This window comes from Pocillopora damicornis, chromosome 9, assembly GCF_964200805.1.
Source record: "Pocillopora damicornis chromosome 9, jaPocDami1.2, whole genome shotgun sequence".
Taxonomy (NCBI): domain Eukaryota; kingdom Metazoa; phylum Cnidaria; class Anthozoa; order Scleractinia; family Pocilloporidae; genus Pocillopora; species Pocillopora damicornis.
Window position 1 is genome coordinate 11863005 of NC_142678.1, and position 20283 is coordinate 11883287.

The 20283-nt window shown below is 37.6% G+C and overlaps 2 protein-coding genes and 1 long non-coding RNA gene across 3 annotated transcripts; 2 read left to right on the forward strand and 1 right to left on the reverse strand.

Moving 5' to 3' along the window:
- The first annotated feature begins 559 nt into the window (after positions 1–559).
- Positions 560–8846, forward strand: LOC113676501 (transmembrane protein 198). The gene is made up of 5 exons (XM_027193165.2): positions 560–991; positions 3866–4172; positions 4928–5491; positions 6460–6545; positions 7607–8846. The coding sequence occupies exons 2-5, from the start codon at positions 3866–3868 to the stop codon at positions 7652–7654; spliced, it is 1005 nt and encodes a 334-aa protein (XP_027048966.2). The 5' UTR covers positions 560–991; the 3' UTR covers positions 7655–8846.
- LOC149040123 (uncharacterized) lies at positions 3714–9655 on the reverse strand. Its single transcript, XR_016179635.1, has 2 exons — positions 9493–9655; positions 3714–5456 (listed from the first exon to the last, which is right to left on the reverse strand). It is a non-coding gene; the product is annotated as an uncharacterized LOC149040123 (long non-coding RNA).
- Positions 9656–9690: 35 nt separating this feature from the next.
- Positions 9691–18449, forward strand: LOC113676503 (spartin). Its single transcript, XM_089181907.1, has 15 exons — positions 9691–9892; positions 10760–10830; positions 11459–11552; positions 12499–12692; positions 12879–12974; positions 13869–14287; positions 14584–14613; positions 14747–14824; positions 15116–15215; positions 15386–15489; positions 15771–15861; positions 16418–16508; positions 17005–17068; positions 17429–17460; positions 18011–18449. The coding sequence occupies exons 1-15, from the start codon at positions 9840–9842 to the stop codon at positions 18102–18104; spliced, it is 1611 nt and encodes a 536-aa protein (XP_089038033.1). The 5' UTR covers positions 9691–9839; the 3' UTR covers positions 18105–18449.
- The last annotated feature ends 1834 nt before the right edge of the window (positions 18450–20283 follow it).

The window sequence follows — 20283 nt, forward strand, 5'->3', positions numbered from 1 at the left end:
TAGTATAAGTTTATAATGCTAATACCAATTAATGTGCAGCTGTGATTTTGACAGCAGAGATCATTCCATATGCCAAAAATACTTCACATTTTGTCTTTCATTTGGCAGTGGGTTATCTTTCTTACATGAACATCTATTAAATATTTGAACAAAATGACAACAGTGACCAGCGGCTTATGAAAAATATGCAGTTGTTCTTTGAATTGTATTGTTTTGTTTTGGTTGTTTTGTGTTAAAGAAAAAAAAAAGACGGACAAATGAGATCTCGCTTCGGGACTTTGAACTTCAATCCGTTATTTAACGCCCGTTGCCTTATTGTGCGGCTAATGGCATAATACATTAAAGCCTTTGATATGGAAATTTAAGGCTGCAACCCAAATAATGAAAGTCGAACAATTAAAAAGTTACTGCCTATGATGCAGATCGCTTCACAACGTTAATTTCAAATTCTATATTAGTGTAAAAAGGGCGATTTCATCGATAAAACTCCAAGTTTAGCTGTTATACTTGACCGTTGGTCGGATTAGAGATGTTCATGATTGCGGAAGAATTAAAATTTGTCCTCTTTTCAAAGGGAGTGTGAAAAGCTTGCCAGGGTGCGGAGAATTTTTAAGCTTGATCAATACGAGATTATTCCGTTACATCGTGTAAATTATTCCTTTGAAACTTCAGAAACTACCAATACGGATTTTGAGTTTAAATTTTCATTTAGTCTAGATTTTGAATACATGTATTTCTTTTGATGAACAGGAATTTCTGCTTTCGTAATGAGCTGGTGCAACAAGTGCTGATCAAACAAAAGTTTCTCCTGCCCTCAGACAAGTCAAAAGATCATCTGAGTACTGACAAAAATTGCTCGCAGTTTAAAAGAGTAAACGATTGTTGTTCGGTGTGGGTGAAATCCGTGGCATCGTCGACTCGTTAAATTTCGTACAGCGCTGTTTGTAAATCACGAAGAGTTTCCTGCTATACGTTTCATGTCCCTTCGAAGGTAAGAAGTTGTATATATCGATTCTAGGATCGTTTGTGGTGGACTGATAACATTCGCATTGCTTAATTTCTTTCATCTCCAAGCGCCCGCGACGTGTTATTTTGCAAGCTAGCGTTCAAATTTCAATGGTACAAGTAATGCAATGACAGTCCTCTTGTCTGCTGGAAATGTGTGAAGAATTTGTTGCAAGCTCGTGCTAGTGAGTGGATTAATAGCGTTTCGTCTATAAGCTAATGTCGCCAAGTTCAGTTCTAACGTCAGGGTGGTACGAACCTTCTTCCATCGGCTTGAGGTTTCTTTGTGCGGATTCGTAGACAACGTGATATGAATAATTATTGAAATGGTTTCCTTCAATTCTGTTCATTTTAATGATAGAGAAAATGCTATTAACGAAGATAAGAACTTAAACTTCTCTTAATGTGTGGAAACCCATACCGATGAATATATTACGTGCTTCCTGTCGGCGCGTGGAGATAGTTTACACTGAATCGTTCAAACTCTGAATATGATTAGATATTCCGCGCTTACGTTGTTCAGGGACAGCCGAAATGTTGCCTGAGTTGTAATTACATTACTTTTCTCAAATCTGAGGGATATTCATGGCGACCCGTCGCGTTTAATACTAAGTGAGACCGATCGCTGAATCGCAGAGAGGTTGTTTATGTTGTAAAGTGCATTTGTTGCCCTTTTAGTGGTTGTGATATTGGCTGACAATGGCATGAAACATGCTTCTCCGTTTATTGTCGCCACGCTGAGTTTCTTTTAATTGAATCGATCAAACGTTTGCACCTAGGAGTTTGGTGGTTTATTTTCCATGGCGGTCTCGCTGAAACATTTCTCGTTCGGCAAGAAGCCAAGAAAATCCAGCTTGTTTTTTTGCGGAAAACCATTTTAGTTGTTTGTTTAGAGGAAAGTTATTTCTTGCGATTTCCGCTGATTGATACTTCAGTCGTAGAATTTTCTTCGTTTGCGTTCGGAATTAATCGCCTTATTATTGTGACTCGTTATTTTTTTTTCATCTCCAATATTTGGGCGGCATATTTTCTGATGTTACTGTTTTTTTTTTTTATGTTTCATAATACATATGTTTGTACTTAAAATCTATCATGCTAGAATTTTCTTGAATAACGTGGAAATAAAATTTTAAAAACTGAGCAACTTCTTTTGGTCAGAAGCTTTCTCACCATTGTCTAAAATTATTTGTTAAATACAATTATTCAGCAAACCTTTTATTTAGTGGCCCTAGATGACGTTCCCGCGAAATAAATTGTTACTTATATTTTGCAGCTTTATTTTGTCTGCTAAGATTAAAATTAATTGGAAGCATATACTTAAGTTCTTAAGCATATACTTAAGTTTTTAAAGTTAAGAAATATCCTTTCCACTCCTTGTCTGATAAAAACAGGTTATTTGAACTTTCTATCCTGATGTAGAGAACAATTTGCTATTTTGGATTCTATTCCTTGTGCCTGTCATACTGTAGCATAGCATGTCCCTAGTAATGCAGGCAATATTTAAACACCTGAGAATGCTGATGAAAATTGAGTAAGGTAGTTGAGACTCGCCTAGGCATGATGATTTAATGAAAATGATTTGAAATGTAAGATCAAACAGATACAGAAGCTTATAATTACATGCATACTTATTATGCTTGATATGCAAGCATATTAAATTTTTTTTTGAATAAACTAAATGACATTTATAAAAAATAAGTACCTGTTAGTAAAGTTGAAGGTTTCATAAGTTTTCATTGCATTAAATTATAGAAAGTTATCTTCAAATGGAATTTTAAGTTTGGTAGCCTATATGATTGTTGAATGATCTGTAGAAGTTATTCTTGAACACAACAGGAAAGCCATATTTTTTAAAAATATCACACATTCTGAAGGTGATGGTAAAAGGTGAACAAGATTATTATTTTAAGACATAAATCTACATTACTAAATACAAGTCTTCAGATAATTATCTATATTCAGACATTTTTTTCCTCTGCTCTGTATTGTTTTGACGAGGACTGAAATAACAGATTCAGTGATATGAGAGGGATATCAGTGTCATTAAACATTATTGAGTTTTAAATTAATTTTTGAGGTGAAAATTAGTGGGCCAGTGAGCCAGTCAGATTCATTTCTAGTCAAGTGGTATGATAAAGAACACAAATGTATTGCTTTGGGAGAACTAAAATTTAATTAATTAAGCAAAGGATAGTAAGAGTAGTACTTTATTATAGAGAGGCCATGTTTTTACATGCATGGCCTATCAAGCTTATACTTATGATTATTAAAGAGCCTTTTAGATAGCAATCTGTTTTGAAGTAGACGGCATGTCTGAGAAGAAGAATGTTGTTAATTAAATATGAATCCTGCCATCTCTCGAGTTGTCTTGTTTTTATGGAGTCCCTATTTGCATCAGAAAAGCTGTATTTTGTATTCTTGGCAAAAAATCCTCCATGGAATAATAACAGATTTTCTCAGTAAATGTAGGATACATTTTTATCTTTAGCAACCTCAAAATTTTTTCTTTTCATCACAGTATTTATGGAAGGTGTTTTTATGTGTAATTAATATATTTTTTACACAATGAAAAGGCAGTGAATCATAGAATTGAAACTTGAGAACTGAAAATTTAAATTGCAGTATGTAATGCATAGATTTGGTTTGGAAAGGAAAGAGATGTCATTCCAGAATGTGTAAATATTTTTAAATTGACTATGAAATCAATATTTGCATTTGGAGTGTAGTAGGAATCCTTAATTATAAAGTAAACATTATTATTAGTATTATTATCATCATTTTCATAATCATTTAACTCAAAGGTCATAAGAAGATACCAAGAAAGATGCTTAAAGTTTGCATCATATTCTCAATTTTACAGATGAGTCCTGCAACATATGCAGTGCTGCTGTTTCTTATGGCAGCAGTGTCTGGTGTAAGAGGAATAAACAGCACAGTAAGCCAAGGTGTAGGAAACAGTAGCTTACAAACCAACCTTAGCACCACGGTGATGCCGATAACACAGGTCTCTACAGATCTGCCAGTCAATGCTACTGATACTACTCCAGGGATAAAGAAGGGAAAATGCTATGACTTTGATGTGTTTGTCCTGAATAACCAACTCAACATACCTTACACTGTCACATGCTGTATTGCTGTCCTCTGTGGATTTTATCTGATTTTATTTGGTGAGATAATCTTCAAACCTTATATTATGTTAGTATTGTAAGGATAGGAATAATGATCTATAGTTGATGAATGGTTTTAAGTACAAAGATAACTGTACAAAAGTTTTGCATTTAATGGAATGATTTTTCACCATCATGGAAGTCTGGAGATAGAAGAATTTTGAGATGGATAGAGATGATAACAATTGCATATTTCCAATGTAATTTCCCACTTAATGAGGAATATGCAGAGGAAAAATGATGCAAGAAATTTTACTACGCAAATCTAAGCTATACAGAGGAACTATCAACAAAAATGTGACTTGGTAAGATTGCTCCCCCAAATAAATTTCCGTATAGGCCAGTGTGCCTTAGTGTTGAGAACATGATCTCTTAACCCTTTAACTCTTTGTAGTGATTGACTAGCAACTTCTCCCTATGTTATTCATACATTATCCACTAAACAGGTAATGAGAATACTCAAACTTAACAGGTAGAAGTTTTAATTTTGATCTGACATCAAATTTTCATGACCAACTTACAAGGAAGTGTGTAGCAGCTAAAGAGGAGAATAAACAATCAGATTTGGGAGTTAAAGGTTAAAGAATGTCATATAAATAGTATTTTATACAATCACTAAGAAAATTGGTGAGTAAGAATGAGGGAGTTTACCCTACCCAGCATTTCAGTTAAACAAAATACAGTGAACTTACATGATAAAATATTATTCAAGGTCATTTGGACTATTTGTAATTTGGCATTTTCTTCATTGGCAGGTTACAGATTCTTCAAGTGCAGCCTTTTCCTCTTGGGATTCCTACATGCCACCTTTGTCACTTACGTCATCTCTATAAACCATGCTGACCTGCCTATGTGGGGTATTGTTGCTGTCAGTGCAGCTGTTGGAGTATTCTGTGGTCTTTTGACAATGTTCTGCTCATACTGTGGTCTATTCCTGGCAGGATTAGGTCTTGGATTTTTTATTGGTGTAGCCATATTTTTTGTCATCTCAACATTTTACCATGTGACTCTTGTGTGGATACCATTTGGGGTTCTCCTTGGCTTAAGTTTGATCTTCAGTTTATTGACATTAAGATGGCAGAAAGGATTCTTCATTGTGGCAACATCTCTCATTGGTGCTGCACTGATAACAGGTGGTGTGGACTATTTCACTGAAGAGTTTGTGCTTCTCAATTACACCCGACAGCACATCATGGCAGGTGATGTCCAGGTGGAGTGTTGGGTGACGTGGATCATCCTAGCAATATGGCCTGTCATGTTCATCCTTGGAAATGTGGTGCAGTTCTGTAAAACAGGAAGAAGTTTCAGTCACAAGAAAAGTGAGTTTAAAGTCATTACAAGAAATTACTTTTTGATGGAAACAAATAAGGATTTGCTTAGCAAAAATCCCTCAGTTACCCGCGATCTAATATCAAATTTCCCCTTTGATTCACATGCATTTGGAAGGCAAATTAATAGAAGAATCTATCAGTCAAACAAAAATGGCTCAAAAGTTGGGCTCTTAATCAGTGTTGAAGACACAGTTGACTTAAAACAATAGAGGACAAAAATACCAATTGAGAGAACAATAAGTTTATGAGCTGGTGTTTTATTGTGACATGTGCTGTGTCTTCTACACCAAGAATGAGCCAAGAGATATGTTCAGGAATACCTTGAGCACATGATTTATGGGAGGTTACACTTAGGCAATAATAGCTTGTGATAGCCAGCTCCCAGTTGGCTTGTTAGCCCAGTTGGTAGAGTGCTGTACTGGTATCGCAGAAGTCATGGGTTCAAATCTCGTACGGGCCTGAATTTTTTTCAGGTCTTATTTCAACTACTTGTTCAGTAGTGTTCATAGCTGTGAGGATCTCTTATATTCGTTTCTTCACCGCAGTGCACGTATATGATTTTCATATATCCACAATCATTATTCATCACTTGGATGGTTTATTTGGATATAACATAATGACCAGCTCCCAGTTGGCTCAAAAGCTCAGTTGGTAGAGCACTGCACTGGTATCACAGAGGTCATGGGTTCAAATTCCATATGGGCCTGAATTTTTTTTCAGGTCTTATTTCAACTACTAGTTCAGTAGTGTTCATAGCTGCGAGGATCTCTTATATTCGTTTCTTCACCGCAGTGCACATATATGATTTTCATATATCTACTATCATTATTCATCAGCTTGTGATCTGTTGACTTGAACTAATTGACATGTCTTTTTCCTTTCAATGTATCAATAGAAATATCTTTGTCAAAATTTTTTGATTTTTTAATAAGAAGTTTTTGTTATTCATTTTGTAGGATCAGACTCTGTCTCTCTCCAAGGTGAAGATAAAGCCATGAAGAGATACCGCAGCCTCAACATGAATGGCGATGTTGTTGCTAAGGTTAGTGAACAATAGTTATCTCTTTGAAATACCAGTTATACATTAGATATTCTTATAACATTGCTTAACCCTTTAACTCCCAGAAGTGATTAACATAAAACTTCTCCCTACAATATCCATACATTCTTCAGCAAACAGGTAATGAGAATATTCAAACTTATCAGGTAGAAGCTGCTATCTTGATCTAGCACCAATTTCTCATAACTAATTTACAAGGAAATGTGTAACAGCTACAGGGGAGAATTAACAATCAGATCTTGGGAGTTAAAGGGTTAAGACATGTGTAATCACAACAGACAGTTAAAATAATGTTTTAGCTCCACTCAATTTCAACTCTGCTGTTGATTCACCACAATTCTATCTTCAAACTGCAATTTTGATATTCTCTAGAGGTAGCCTATTATGTAAAAGCCTTGTAGTGTCTCATGGGCTTTCATGTTGCTATCTTCAGTCTTAATTTGCTTTTTCACAATCGCGATTTGATAGTTAAATTTATCATGAAATCAACAAAATAATATTCAAAAATAAATTGAGGGGTTTACAGCTAATTGGATGGGGGTGTGAGAATAACAACCACACAAACAATGCTTTGACTTCTTTTGTAATGATTGAAAATGATTGAAAATTCCTGCTTGACCACTACTGCAGGAAATTAACTAAAGAATTATACAACAGGTGCACTGTCTTTTACAAGAAAATATGAACTTAAGATAGTGCCTTAAGGCACCCACTAATTCTTGTAAGAGCATAGCTTCAACAACTATGAAACACATAGCTTGTTAGGTTGTAGAAAAATTGTGGGTTTAGAAGCTCTCTACCTTTTTTCAGAGATGCTGACCATACATGTTCATACAATTGTGTTATATCCAAGCTGTAAATTTTGTAGATAAATTTGTTCTTTCCTTACTTCAAGTATTTTACCAACTTAACCCAAATTTTTTTGTTGGAAAATATGTTAATTGATCCAAGGATAAAAAATGACTGAATTATAGCAAACAGAAGTTTTCTCAACATTACTATGAGATGCATCAATAAAATTTGTTCTCCTTTTTTTGTTGCAGTCCTATTATACAAAAGATGAAGAAGAAAGACGTCCCACTGAAGTATAATATTTTAACTTCCCAAAACTCACTTGTGCAGCTGAACTAAGACAAGAAATTTGCAGTCCTCCAAGTTGACCATTGAGTTCTCTGTGCTGAATCTGGAAAGTCTCTCTGCTGATCATGCATTTTTAGTTTTAGGTTCAATGATTTTGGTATTACCTTAAATAACCTGTAGACTGAGTCTTTCAAAGCCTTAAAGTCTTTTCAACCATAACTTTTTTTGTACATGCATAGGTGACTACGATTATGAGACTTAACCAACAGTTCATCAACATTTCATCAAGCCCCTTGTCTTGGAGCAATTTAAGAATTGTTTTGCATTTCCTCCGTTCACTATAAAGCTGTGGATTAGTCACCATAATCTATGTGAACATAAGTAAAAGATGATATAATTCAGTGAATGACACAGGCGTACTCAGGAAAAAAAGATCTGAGTGCTCCCTATAAGAGCTAAACCTACGACCTTCCTATTATGTAATTTAGAAATGACCATGTTCATTTTACAATATGTTAACATGATGCGTCAATCAACTTAAAGCTTCAAAAACCCCTCCCCCCCCCTCTCTCTCCAGCAGCACTCTGGCATTATGGCATTGTAACTCAAAATGTGATGTTAAAGTTTCAAATTGATTGGCACATAAGAAATCCATAGTTTGCAGGATGAAGCATGTGCATTATCATGAAAAAGGTGCCAGGGGGTTCCAAAGTAATTTTATGATTGATAAATGTAAATGTGTGATCATATAGAGATCATGAGGAAATTTTGATGCTGATAGACATGAAAAAAATAGGATACTTCTAACAGTTCATGTACAGCTTCAAATTTTGTTTACAGTCTAAAGTTAAATCTGAAACTATGAGACAAGGTTGTTTTAAAAGGATGTATGTTTGAATCTTACAAGTTTTTTTCCTATAACGAAATCTTTAAACATGGTATTATTTTGTCAACCTTGGTAGACAGGTTTCTTTTGATTTTCAACCTCTATAACTTTTATCTGAGATGGTTGACATTTATGAAGGAATTTTTTAGTTTTATTGCAGCCAGGAATGAATTTTATGTAATTTATTTGTTCAACAAACAAACAAAGGAACAGCTAACTATGAGTGAGTATGTACAAGGAGTGTGGCTATTGATATATTTTTTCGTAGCATTATGTATAGAGTTAGATTCATTAAACTGTAGATACATTCCATCAAAGAGTCTGTGTTGTTGTTGTGGTGTTGTGTTTTTTAACCCTTTAACTCCCATCTGTGACCAAGACAGAATTTCTCCTTACAATATCAATACAATATCAAGCAGACAAGTAATGGGAATAAAGAGAAACATCAATTTGGGTATTAAGTTGATCTAATACCAAATCCTCAAATCTAGACTGACGAGAAATACACGGCAGACAGAGGGGAGAATTACCATTAAGATCTTAGCAGTTGAATGGTTAATATTTGGGCTGTTGACTTCGCACAATACATAAAAATCGTGAATAATTATCTTCCAACAAATATATAGTCATCCAACAACGTAGAATAATTATTGGATGCTATTTGCATGAATTATGTGTGGGAATAGCAGACAAATTATTGGTGCAAGGTGAAGGCTGAGGCAAATCTTTGATCTGTGAGACTCTGACAAATATGGTTATTTCATATTTGATCGCCTAGCTGTTTTTTTGCAAAATATTCTCTGTCATTTTCCCAAAGGCGAGCATAGCCACAAGGAGGCAAGATGTTACTGCAATATATTGACGTTTAAGGAGGGATCTTCAAGGGTAAAAACGGAAATTAGGATTGGCCATGTTTTTGCTCTGGGAAAATAGGATTTAGGTCTCTGGAATTAGAACACTTACAGGTCGGATGACAGTCATCTTGCGCGGACCAGAGGGATATGGATATGCAGGAATTTGCAGCTTTGATAATATTTTTCGCTTCCCTGCATGTACGTAAAGGATGTCAACTGCTCATCATAAAACTTTGTTGGGTCGTTTTAAGAATGCGTAGTTCCGTAGAAACGGATAAGCGGATTACTCTGAGTTGGGGTAGTACCTCATGTAACATGTAACTAAAACATTTATATCAACATGGCGGTCAGGTGAATTCAGATTCTAATTATAGCAGTGTTCGTAATCTTGGGAATACAGTGTCGCTGACTTCTGCAACAAAGATCAGTGGTGCTTTTATAAGAGACGGAGAGAAAATGGAGGTAGAGGGAGCTGCTAAAGTGAAATCCTATCACGATGAGGCTTTTCGGTAAGATCCTTGAGGCTGTAAAAGCTTCAGACGTATTTTGACATACTCCAAAATTGCATAGCTTGAATCACCGTTGTCGAAACAAGGAAACTGATTTATCGGCGACGTTTAGTTGATTAGGTTGAAAAAATTTGTGTCAAGTGTTGTCATGAAGCTTTCTTCAACCACTGCAGGTCGAAGATATGAATGGACACATCAAGTTGAGCAAATATTTATGAACGCTGGTATAATTACTCAGAGCATGTATTAATATTCCGCGACAGATATATGTTCATCTAACCTACAAACAAGTGACAAGTTTTTTTTTATCATTTACCGAAAAAATTTCCAATATTTAGATATCTTAATATCAAATTTTATTCCTGAATGTATCGATTTTAAGATCCACCAGTGCGTTACATTTACCCACACCATTTTTCGGACTTTAGACTTCAGACTCCTTTAACTCAGCTCAGTTTACACAAAATACATTAGAAAAGAATCATTTCAAAGCAAACATGGAAAATATATATAAAAATAAAATCTAGGTAGTGAGCAAGTTGGGTTCATTCAGATAGCAAAGGCTTATCTCTTGTATCTTATGGGATTTAGCTTCAGAGTAAGGAAAACTCAACACTTACATGAAATTAAGAGATCCTCGCAGCTAAGAACATTACTGAAACGAGTAGTTGTAAATAGGACCTGAACCGGTACAGCGCTCTACCAATTGAGCTAACAAGCCAACTGGGAGCTGGTCAATGAATTGGGTCCAAATGAACATCCAAGTGATGAATGATGATTTTAGTGCAAATATATGAATTTTTATATATCTAAAATCATCATTCAACACTTACATATTTATCACTTATGAATCTTTTGTGAAAATAGTTACATCAACGAGGGGCTCAAATTTGATGAACAAGGAAACAAGCAGAAAGCTCTTCAGTATTATCATAAAGGTAAGCACTGCATGTTTCATTTGGCAAAACATGTTTGACACAATTTCAGGTTTTCAGTGTCATTATTTAATGTGCTGTTTTTGGGAAGTACATGTACTTAATGATTCTATAGACAATGAACCTGAGAAGAGGAGTAGGAGGAGGGATGATTATAACCTTGCTGTCCTGTAAACCCAAACAACTTGCCTATCACTCTAACCATAGTGGTTTGTTCTTGTTCTGTACTGTATTTGCCTGATAGTATAGATAGATTGAGTTTTTGTTTTATTGAAAAACAAAACCCTATATTAAGGTATAGAGTGGTATGTTACAATCAGATCACTGCATTTGGTTATGTATCTTGCACCAATCAGATCTATGCAGTGGGGTATGTTTCACGCACCAATCAGATGGCCGCAATAGGATATATATCTCACACCAATCACATTAAAGTATTGAGGGATGTTTGCACCAATCAAATGTCACGGTGTTGTCCTTCATGTCAATGAGGTCATGGAATTAGGGTGTCGCAAAGTGTTGCAGTAGAACCAACTCAACATTGATGCACACTAAGAATGACAACAACAAAGAATTGTGAGCTCATCTATCCAGTAAATGGAAAACATGACTTGCATGTCTTTTATTTCAGGACTGCGGAGTCTTACTGTGGGTTTAAGTGTCCATTGTAGTAGTTCAGAACCAGGAAGGGAAAGGACAAAAGAACTAAAGAAGAAGATGAAGTCGTAAGTTCTTTAATTAAAGTAAATTCAAAGAAAAAATTAACAGCTCTCGTAGCTTTATTGGGTAGAAGACGGGAAAAACAAAGAAAACATATAATGATATTAAATGACTCCTTTAGCTTTATTGTGCTACAAACACAATTGGCTTTCTTTTTCAGCTCTCGAAATAAACAGGTCATTCTTGATTCTTTTTGAAGTGAATATGTTGGTCACTATGTTGGTTCCAAATAATGAATTTTCATTTGCAGTTCACACATATGATTTTCACATATTCACTGTCATTTATTCATCACATCACAGGTTTATTTGGGACCAACATAGTGACCAGCTCCCAATTGGCTTGATAGCTCAGGTGGTCATGGGTTTATGGGTTCAAATCCCATACAGGGCTGATTTTTTTTTTCAGGCCTTATTTTCACTACTGCTCAAGTAGTGTTCATTACTGTGAAGATTGCTTTCATATTTATGTCTTTGTCTGCAGTTCATATATATGATTTTCATATATTCACAGTCATTAATAAATCCCTCATTGACCAATCTTGTCCAGTCAAGATGGCTGGAAATTAGCCTTGTTCCTTTTTTTGCAATTTTATGGACCTTGACTTTGTCCTTGATAGAACTTGGCAAATATTCAGCCATGTTGACCTCATGTTTAGTCAATAATGCCAATATAAGAGAGACTGACCTTTATCACAGTAAGCACGCAAACATTTCAACATGTTCTTTCGCTGGGAGCACATCAACTAATCCTACACAGTGCAGAATGTTGAACAATTGAAAATAAAATGTGCCAGTTAGCAAATGATTGCAAATGCTTGGTTTTGAAAAGTTTCTGCCTTGTTTTTTCTATCAGTCTTGAAAATTGACTTGTGCTTACTTACTTATACTAGATTCCACAGAAAATCTTTGCATTACCTATACCAAAAGCATTTATTTTATATTTTTTCAGGGCCAAAGACCAAGTAAAAGAGAGAATAAATACACTATCTGCCAGTATTAATGCACCATCGGCCCCCAGTGAAGATGTGGTGGATACTGTAAATCAAAATGGACATCTTACAACTGAAGACCAACTTGAGATATTATCACATGATGATGGAAATCCATGGGAAGATGTCAAGGAATTATTGGTTCTGGAAGACAGTAAGTACATGTTAGTAGTATGTGACACTGTAAATTGAAAGTGCTTTCCAAGATGATTTTTTAACTGTCATGACTGTGCAGACTTGAGAGAAAAAGGCAGAAATTGATCTCAATCTAGATTCAATTGTTTAGTGAAAAAGAGAACAGATGTGTCTCATCCACTGAAAATTTTTCTTTTCAACACAGGTGTTAAAATGTTTTTCGTCAGTGAACAAGGAGGTGTCACAACACTCTCTCAACCTCTAACTCTACGTGCCTTTCAGTTTGTCAATCATAAACCAGGTAAATCTAAGTTTAAATGTAATGCATAATACATGTCATCATAGTATGACAAATGCTTTCAGTGTCACTGAGCAGAGATATAACGCTACATACTTCAGCAATGTAGTTTCACACTTATCACAGTGATGTCCTTTTTCAGAACAGGTTAATGGGTGAAAATCTCAGGAGTGATCCTGTGGTCCTTCAGGGTTTTGTTAAAATTTTAATGGCTGGGGCATCCTTATCATAGGTCAAGTTAATTTAACCTAGAAGTGAACTCCATGATATCCACCAAGCAGAGGTTCTACAGTAAATAAACAGTTCATGAAGAAAACAGAACTGTCTTGAAGCATGGCTCAAGAACCAACCTCTCCACCCCCACCTCCCCAACAATCTGGAGATACAAATGGCTTCCATTGCCTGAATTTTATCTTTGCCCAAGTTTCATTTCACCTCGTAAGACATTTGTTGACTTAAATTCAGGTTTTTTTTGTTTATGGTGCATGCTTTAAATCCTTTCACTGCCTCGCTGTCGATACCATTTGTGATGTATAATTACCTTCTTTGCCGTTATCAGATACTAGAAATTTACCTGGTAATTTTGTGTTATCAACTGAGTTGATAATGTAAATTGGCCACCGTTAAGAGTTTGTAAGCTGACGTTTCGAGCGTTAGCCCTTCGCAATTTGCTCTGACGAAGGTCTAACGCTCGAAACGTCAGCTTTTAAACTTTTTTGGGTGGCAAATTCAAGTTATCAACTTAAAGTTGATAATACCAAATTACCCTGTTGTACTCTCCCACCGACGCAGCATCACAGTTTCTTTAGAAACTTACCCCCTTCATTGAATTTTTCTGGTAAATTTTATAGCTTATAATGACTTGCACTATTCTTTCTCGTTTATATCGTATTGCAGAATCAAAGGATGCTCCCGCATTCCTTCATTGCGGAGCCTGGATGTTTCCCATGGTTCCTGGTAGATCTCCTGTTCTGAACACGGAACCTCACACGTATATGTTTCCCGACATCAATATCGACCCTTCTTCTCCCCAGTCCTCGCAGCCTCGTCCCCAGCGGGCATTTGCGTCAGTGGGTTTGATTCTGAACCCTAATATTTCCTCTATGGAACTAAAGAGGTTTGAGAGGATTTTGAAGTGTTACGCAGATTTCCATCACTACACTCCGCCGAAGTATTCTGAAGAGGGAAGCCAGGTCGAGCAACAAAGAACGGATGAAGGTGCCTCTTCAGTGCCGGCTGCCGAGGCAGAAGCTATGGATGAAGATGTTGCTGTGGCAGTAAGACCGAGCACTGAGGTTGTACCAGCTGATTCACAGGTGTTTACTATGCATTACTAACTCTGTTCACAAATAATTTGCTGTAGGATTTTCCGTTCTCATACCACGCTAGTTGTGGTGATTTCACATTGTTGTTTTGCAGAGGACGGCTTAGAAATGTACAAGGTTTCAACATGCATGTACTGAGCTGTTATTCCACCCATCAGATCTTCTATTTTGCTATGGCATCGTCGCCATTGTCGTTGTGGCTTGCTTAAGGTCCCTTATGTGATGCTGTACACTTGAGGCTTAACGTATTTTCTTTTTTTGTGTGTGTGTGTTATTTGCTTTTTCAGGACAAGTCATGGGGAAGGAAGGTTTCTAAGGTAAGACGAAATTCTGTTAAGGCATATTCCACTACTAATCAACTTTTAGCATCATCTGGTTTAAACGACGAGAGCATTATCAATGCGGTCATGTTTCCTTCAGATGTCATGGTTTTTTTTTTTGTTATTTCAGGGAATCGAGATTGGCACAGAGCTAGTAGCTTGGGGATTGACAAAAGGGGCTGAAGTCGGAAGTCATCTGATGCACAAGGTAGTGCTGTGTGTCTCATCACATTTCTTTACTCATGCCGCTTTATACAAGGCCAGAGAGCAGGCTCAGCTGCATTTTGCTTCGGAGAAGTTCTTTGGTGTTGTCAGACGTCACGCACTATTAATTAAAAAACAGCTGCACCGGAGATTGTCGTAGCTCAGCATTACCTTTGTTTTCCTGGTGCCCAGCTCGGATTTTGAATATCATATCAACTATAAATTCATGAATCACATTTCATGAAAGCTGTTATCAACAGCCAAATTTACTGAGTTATATCTTCAATTACGTCAGGGTTCTGCCAAACTCAGAGAAAATCTCAAACCAAACGAGAAGCCAGTGGAAGTTGATGAAAGTGTGCAGGAGAACATTCGTCAGGTGAAGACTGTTGCAGGTAAGACATCATTTTAAGCTTTTAAGCTTCCCGCTCTGCAACGGCTCAATCATCTTACAGTTGGACTTTCCCGATATGATGAAAGAATGCGTTTGGTTTGGCCATACACATGACAGCAAAACGAATTAAAAATCAGGCAAGATAGTGATGTATGTGTTTTTGTTGTTCAGGCATGGCCTGTCAGGTGAGCGGTGCAGTGGTCTCCGCAGTGTCAGCCATGACGCTCGAGCTCGGACGACGACTTGCGCCAGTTATTGTGGATAAAGGAGGAAAGGTTTGTTAAATTTCTTTTATTGGTGATCATTTTCTCTATTCTCGTGACCTTAAAGAGTGATTCAGGGTTGATATTGTAAGGAGAATAAGGATGCTAGTCACTCGTTGGGGTCAGAGGGCTAAGAAATCGAAGAGAAACATATGAATTTGAATTTGTCTCGAGAGTGTTGAAAATGGCTCTTTGCAATTTAGCGTCTAACATTTGCGAGAACGTAATTGGGGAATATTCTGCGTTTAATGTATAATTGACCACGATTGAACATCTGATATTTTTCGTGTTAGGCTTTACCAGACTCTTTGAAAAAGAAGGATGATGTTGATGGTGCATCGACAATGGACGAAATCGTTAAAGTTGCAGTAAGCGGCGCTAGAGGTATACATGTTCAATTCATCAAGCGTTGGATGTTTTCCTTGAGTAGCATAGTGTTATAACGTCAGACGTGTAAATCAAGTGAGGCCAGGTATGCTGCGATAATTTAATTTTCCGAGCTTTCGCTGATCAACGGCATCTTCGGCATCATCAGGGAATCATTCTCTGATGATGCTGTAGATCGGCGAAAGCTCGGAAAACTAAATTATTATAGCATACCTGGCCTCAATTGATTTACACGTATGATTTTATGTTAAATTCGGTTGAACAAAAATGTCTCATTTTAAACTGAGCTTTTTGTGCGAAAGGCCGGGGATTTATTTTAAGTATGCGAATAATTTCTTTTCCAACTTAAGGAAGAGTTCCTTCATGGAGTTTTTCCTCTCTTTTTCTATTTCTAGATATAATAATGGTAATAATGAAAGCAAATAAATAAAAAGAAAGAAGGAAACCAGCTTGATACACCAGGTTGATTGTAAACGATCTGATGTTTAGAACTTAAAATTTCCAACAGAGTCAGTTGTTTTTTGAAATTTTGTTTTGATTCTTATTCTCAAAGGTGCTGCTACGGTGTACCAAGGTCTTGAGACTTCATGGAAAATTTTGTACACAAATCTGCAGCATGCTACCGTCAAGACAGTAGATTACAAGTGAGCTGGTGCATGTTATGGCTATGAAGTTTGAGAACACCTAATGTTATTCCTGTTTGGTTCTTCTTCTCCTTGTTTTCATTTTTTTCCTAGTTATCCTCCTTCCCATGCGCGTTCGTCGTCGTTTGTTCGTGAATTTGATCTTTCTTTTTGTTGGTTATTTTATTGGTTGGATGGTTGGATGGTTGGTTCGCTGTCTCGCTTTATCTCTTTGCCTCTAGTTTCTTAATAAACGACTGTGAATATATGAAAGTTATATATTTGAACTGCCGGTAAAGACGTGAATATGAAAGTGATCTTCGCAGTAATGAACACTACTTGAGCAGTAGTGAAAATAAGGCCTGAAAAAAATTTAATATTCACGTAGTTTCTTAATGTTGTTTTTTATGTTTATTTGTTTTTTTTATTTGTTTGTCTGTTGCTTGGTGTATTATTAGGTGTGTTCGTGTATTCACTTCTCTCTTCGCCCGTTTATATTTTTCCATTAAATCTCCAGATATGGTCGAGCAGTTGGTGAAGCTACAAATAATGCTATGGGCGCTGCAGGGTTTGCTTTACAGGTAACCTTAGACGACGTCCTAAACAGCAATTTTACCAAGTAAACTAAATAAGATGGTTATTTTCACTCATGTTAAGTTTTTTTTTCATAACTGTTTACCTCTCCCACTTGATAGGATCTCTCATTTGTCATTTAAGTAAAAATGACAAACTGAGTCTAGTTGAGATAGTTCAGTGTATCACAGTCCCCATCCCAGCGGTTCTCTGGTGTGTCACGCAACGCTCTTATTTTGTTTGTAGGAGCTTTGCATGACATCCCAAAGAACAGCTACGAAGGAGAAGTCGTTGTATCATTATGTCCTTATATTTGTATTTCGTTCATTTACTTACACTTGTTTGCTTTTTTCTGTTTTCTCACGTAGACTTGCTGGAATGTGGAAAATTTGGGAATCAAGTGAGTATTTATTAGACAACGAACAGTCCTTCTTTTTTAGCTAATCCGCTGCGCTAGTTCAATTAAATTAGTGAAAAACAAATTGATTTTGGAGCGCCGTGCGGAAATCGGGAACGAGGCGCACGAAAGCCTACTTTTCGTGCGTCTCACGCTCACAGTTCCGCACGGCGCGCGAACATCATTTTTTTTTTCACGAATGCGTTTGTTTTTACTCGCGCGACAGAATTTACCCAAAAGGAGAAGCTGCACGTAATCTAGTATTTGTGTGATTAAAATGAATTTTTTACATGGCTGTTCTCAGCTGTTTTATCCTTATCAACCCGAGATTGAACGCGGCTTCCCAAACAAGAGGCGCTGACCCGTGACTTGACTCTTTCGTAGTTGTTGCTCTTCTTTGTTTAAATGCCAACCCATGGTGGAGTTAAGAGCGCTGGTGGTGTTTCTTGAATCCTCCGAAGAAAACGAATGTCGTTGAATGAGGACGATCAACTGGAACAAGCGACAAACAGATGAAAAAGGATTAATTATTCCCTCTGTAATTATTTTTCAGGGCTATTGCCAAGAGAACTGCCAAAGATACCGGGAAAGAGATGGTTAAAGAAGCTGAAAAGAAATACCTCACAGATGGAAAGAAACAGGAATAGAACACAGTGAAAAAAAAATAGATATTATCATTAAATTACAATTGCCTTTGAATTAGCATTTTGTCAAAAAAACGAATATCCGTCAAATTGAAAAAAGAAATTATACCGAAGAGCAATATACACTGATGAAGGGAATGAAAAAAATCCAGTTTGAATTTCCAATCCTTAAACCTGAGATAGGCTGGTTTTCATTATAGATACTGTGTACGTATTTTTGCACCAGATAAAGACTGACAAAGAAAATAGAAAATCTTTTGTATATAGCAAAATAATTATAACCCTAACATCCGCCAATTTTGTAACATTTTGTTTAATTTGAATAAACGCGGATTTCTTTGGTGACTACATGGCATGGTAATAAGTTTCACTACAGATAAACTTCCCTTAAATCCACCTCAGGGGAAGCCATCACAGACAAGGGACAACAGATGGAGAGATGGGTGGAACACTACTCTGATCTCTATTCAAGACAGAATGTAGTAACATCATCAGCCCTTGATGCCATAAAATGCTTACCTGTAATGGAAGAGCTTGACAACGAACCCACTAATGACGAACTCAGCAAGGCTATCAACAGCTTGGCCTCAAGGAAAGCTCCAGGCAGTGACGGGATCCCCCCTGACCTGATCAAACACTGCAAGACTACACTATTACAACCTTTACATAATGTCCTATGTGCGTGCTGGAAAGAAGGGGCCGTACCACAAGACATGAGGGATGCTAAGATCGTTACCCTCTACAAAAACAAGGGAGATCGCAGTGACTGCAACAACTACAGGGGCATCTCCTTACTCAGCGTTGTGGGCAAAGTCTTTGCTAGGGTTATTTTGGTAAGACTTCAGAAACTGGCTGAACGTATCTATCCAGAGTCACAGTGCGGCTTTCGAGCAGAAAGATCAACGATAGACATGGTATTCTCCCTCCGCCAGCTTCAGGAGAAATGCAGAGAGCAGCAGATGCCTTTGTACATTGCCTTCATCGATCTGACCAAGGCGTTTGATCTTGTAAGCAGAGAGGGTCTCTTCAGAATTCTATCTAAAATTGGCTGCCCCCCTAAACTACACAGCCTGATTGAGTCCTTCCATGCCAACATGCAGGGGACTGTGCAGTTCAACGGCAGAACCTCTGAGTCATTCAACATCAACAGCGGTGTCAAACAGGGCTGCGTACTTGCCCCAACCCTTTTCGGAATCTTCTTTGCCTTCCTTCTGAAACATGCATTTGGCGCATCGAAAGAAGGGATCTACCTGCATACAAGATCAGATGGCAGGCTTTTCAATCTTGCCCGTCTCCGAGCAAAGACCAAAGTGCGTGAAGCCCTGATAAGAGACATGCTATTTGCTGACGATGCAGCAGTAGCCTGCCATACTCAGCAAGCACTTCAGTCACTCATGGACCATTTCTCTCAGGCCTGCAAAGACTTTGGGCTTACCATCAGCCTGAAAAAGACTAAAGTCCTGGAACAAGGAACAGAAACACCACCATCCGTTACCATTGACGATTACGAGCTCGAAGTGGTCCATCATTTTACGTATCTAGGCTCCACTGTCACTGACAATCTCTCCTTAGACTTCGAGCTCGACCAGAGAATTGGAAAGGCGGCTGCCACACTTGCACGCCTCACTACACGTGTGTGGTCCAACCCCATGCTCACAGAGAAGACCAAGATGGCAGTATACAGCGCTTGTGTCATCAGTACACTGCTATACGGCAGCGAGACATGGACGATGTACGCCAGACAAGAAAAACGCCTGAACACCTTCCACATGAGAAGCCTCCGCCGCATCCTGGGAATTTCGTGGCAAGACAAAGTCCCAAACACAGAGGTCTTGTCTCGTGCGGGCCTGCCAAGCATGTCAACCTTACTCAGGCAACGTAGACTCCGCTGGCTGGGCCACGTTCATCGCATGCCAGACGGCCGCATCCCCAAAGACTTACTGTATGGTGAACTAGCCACTGGAAGTAGACGCAGAGGACGCCCACAGCTGCGATACCGAGATGCTTTGAAGCGTGACATGAAGGCTGTAGGAATTGACACAGAGACCTGGGAAAATCTCGCAGCTGATCGGTCACAATGGAGAGGAGCCGTTACAAGGCACCTCAAAACAGGAGAAGAGAAGCTGACACAAGCTGCCACAAGGAGGCGGACCCGCAGAAAACTTCGTATCAGCAATGTCCA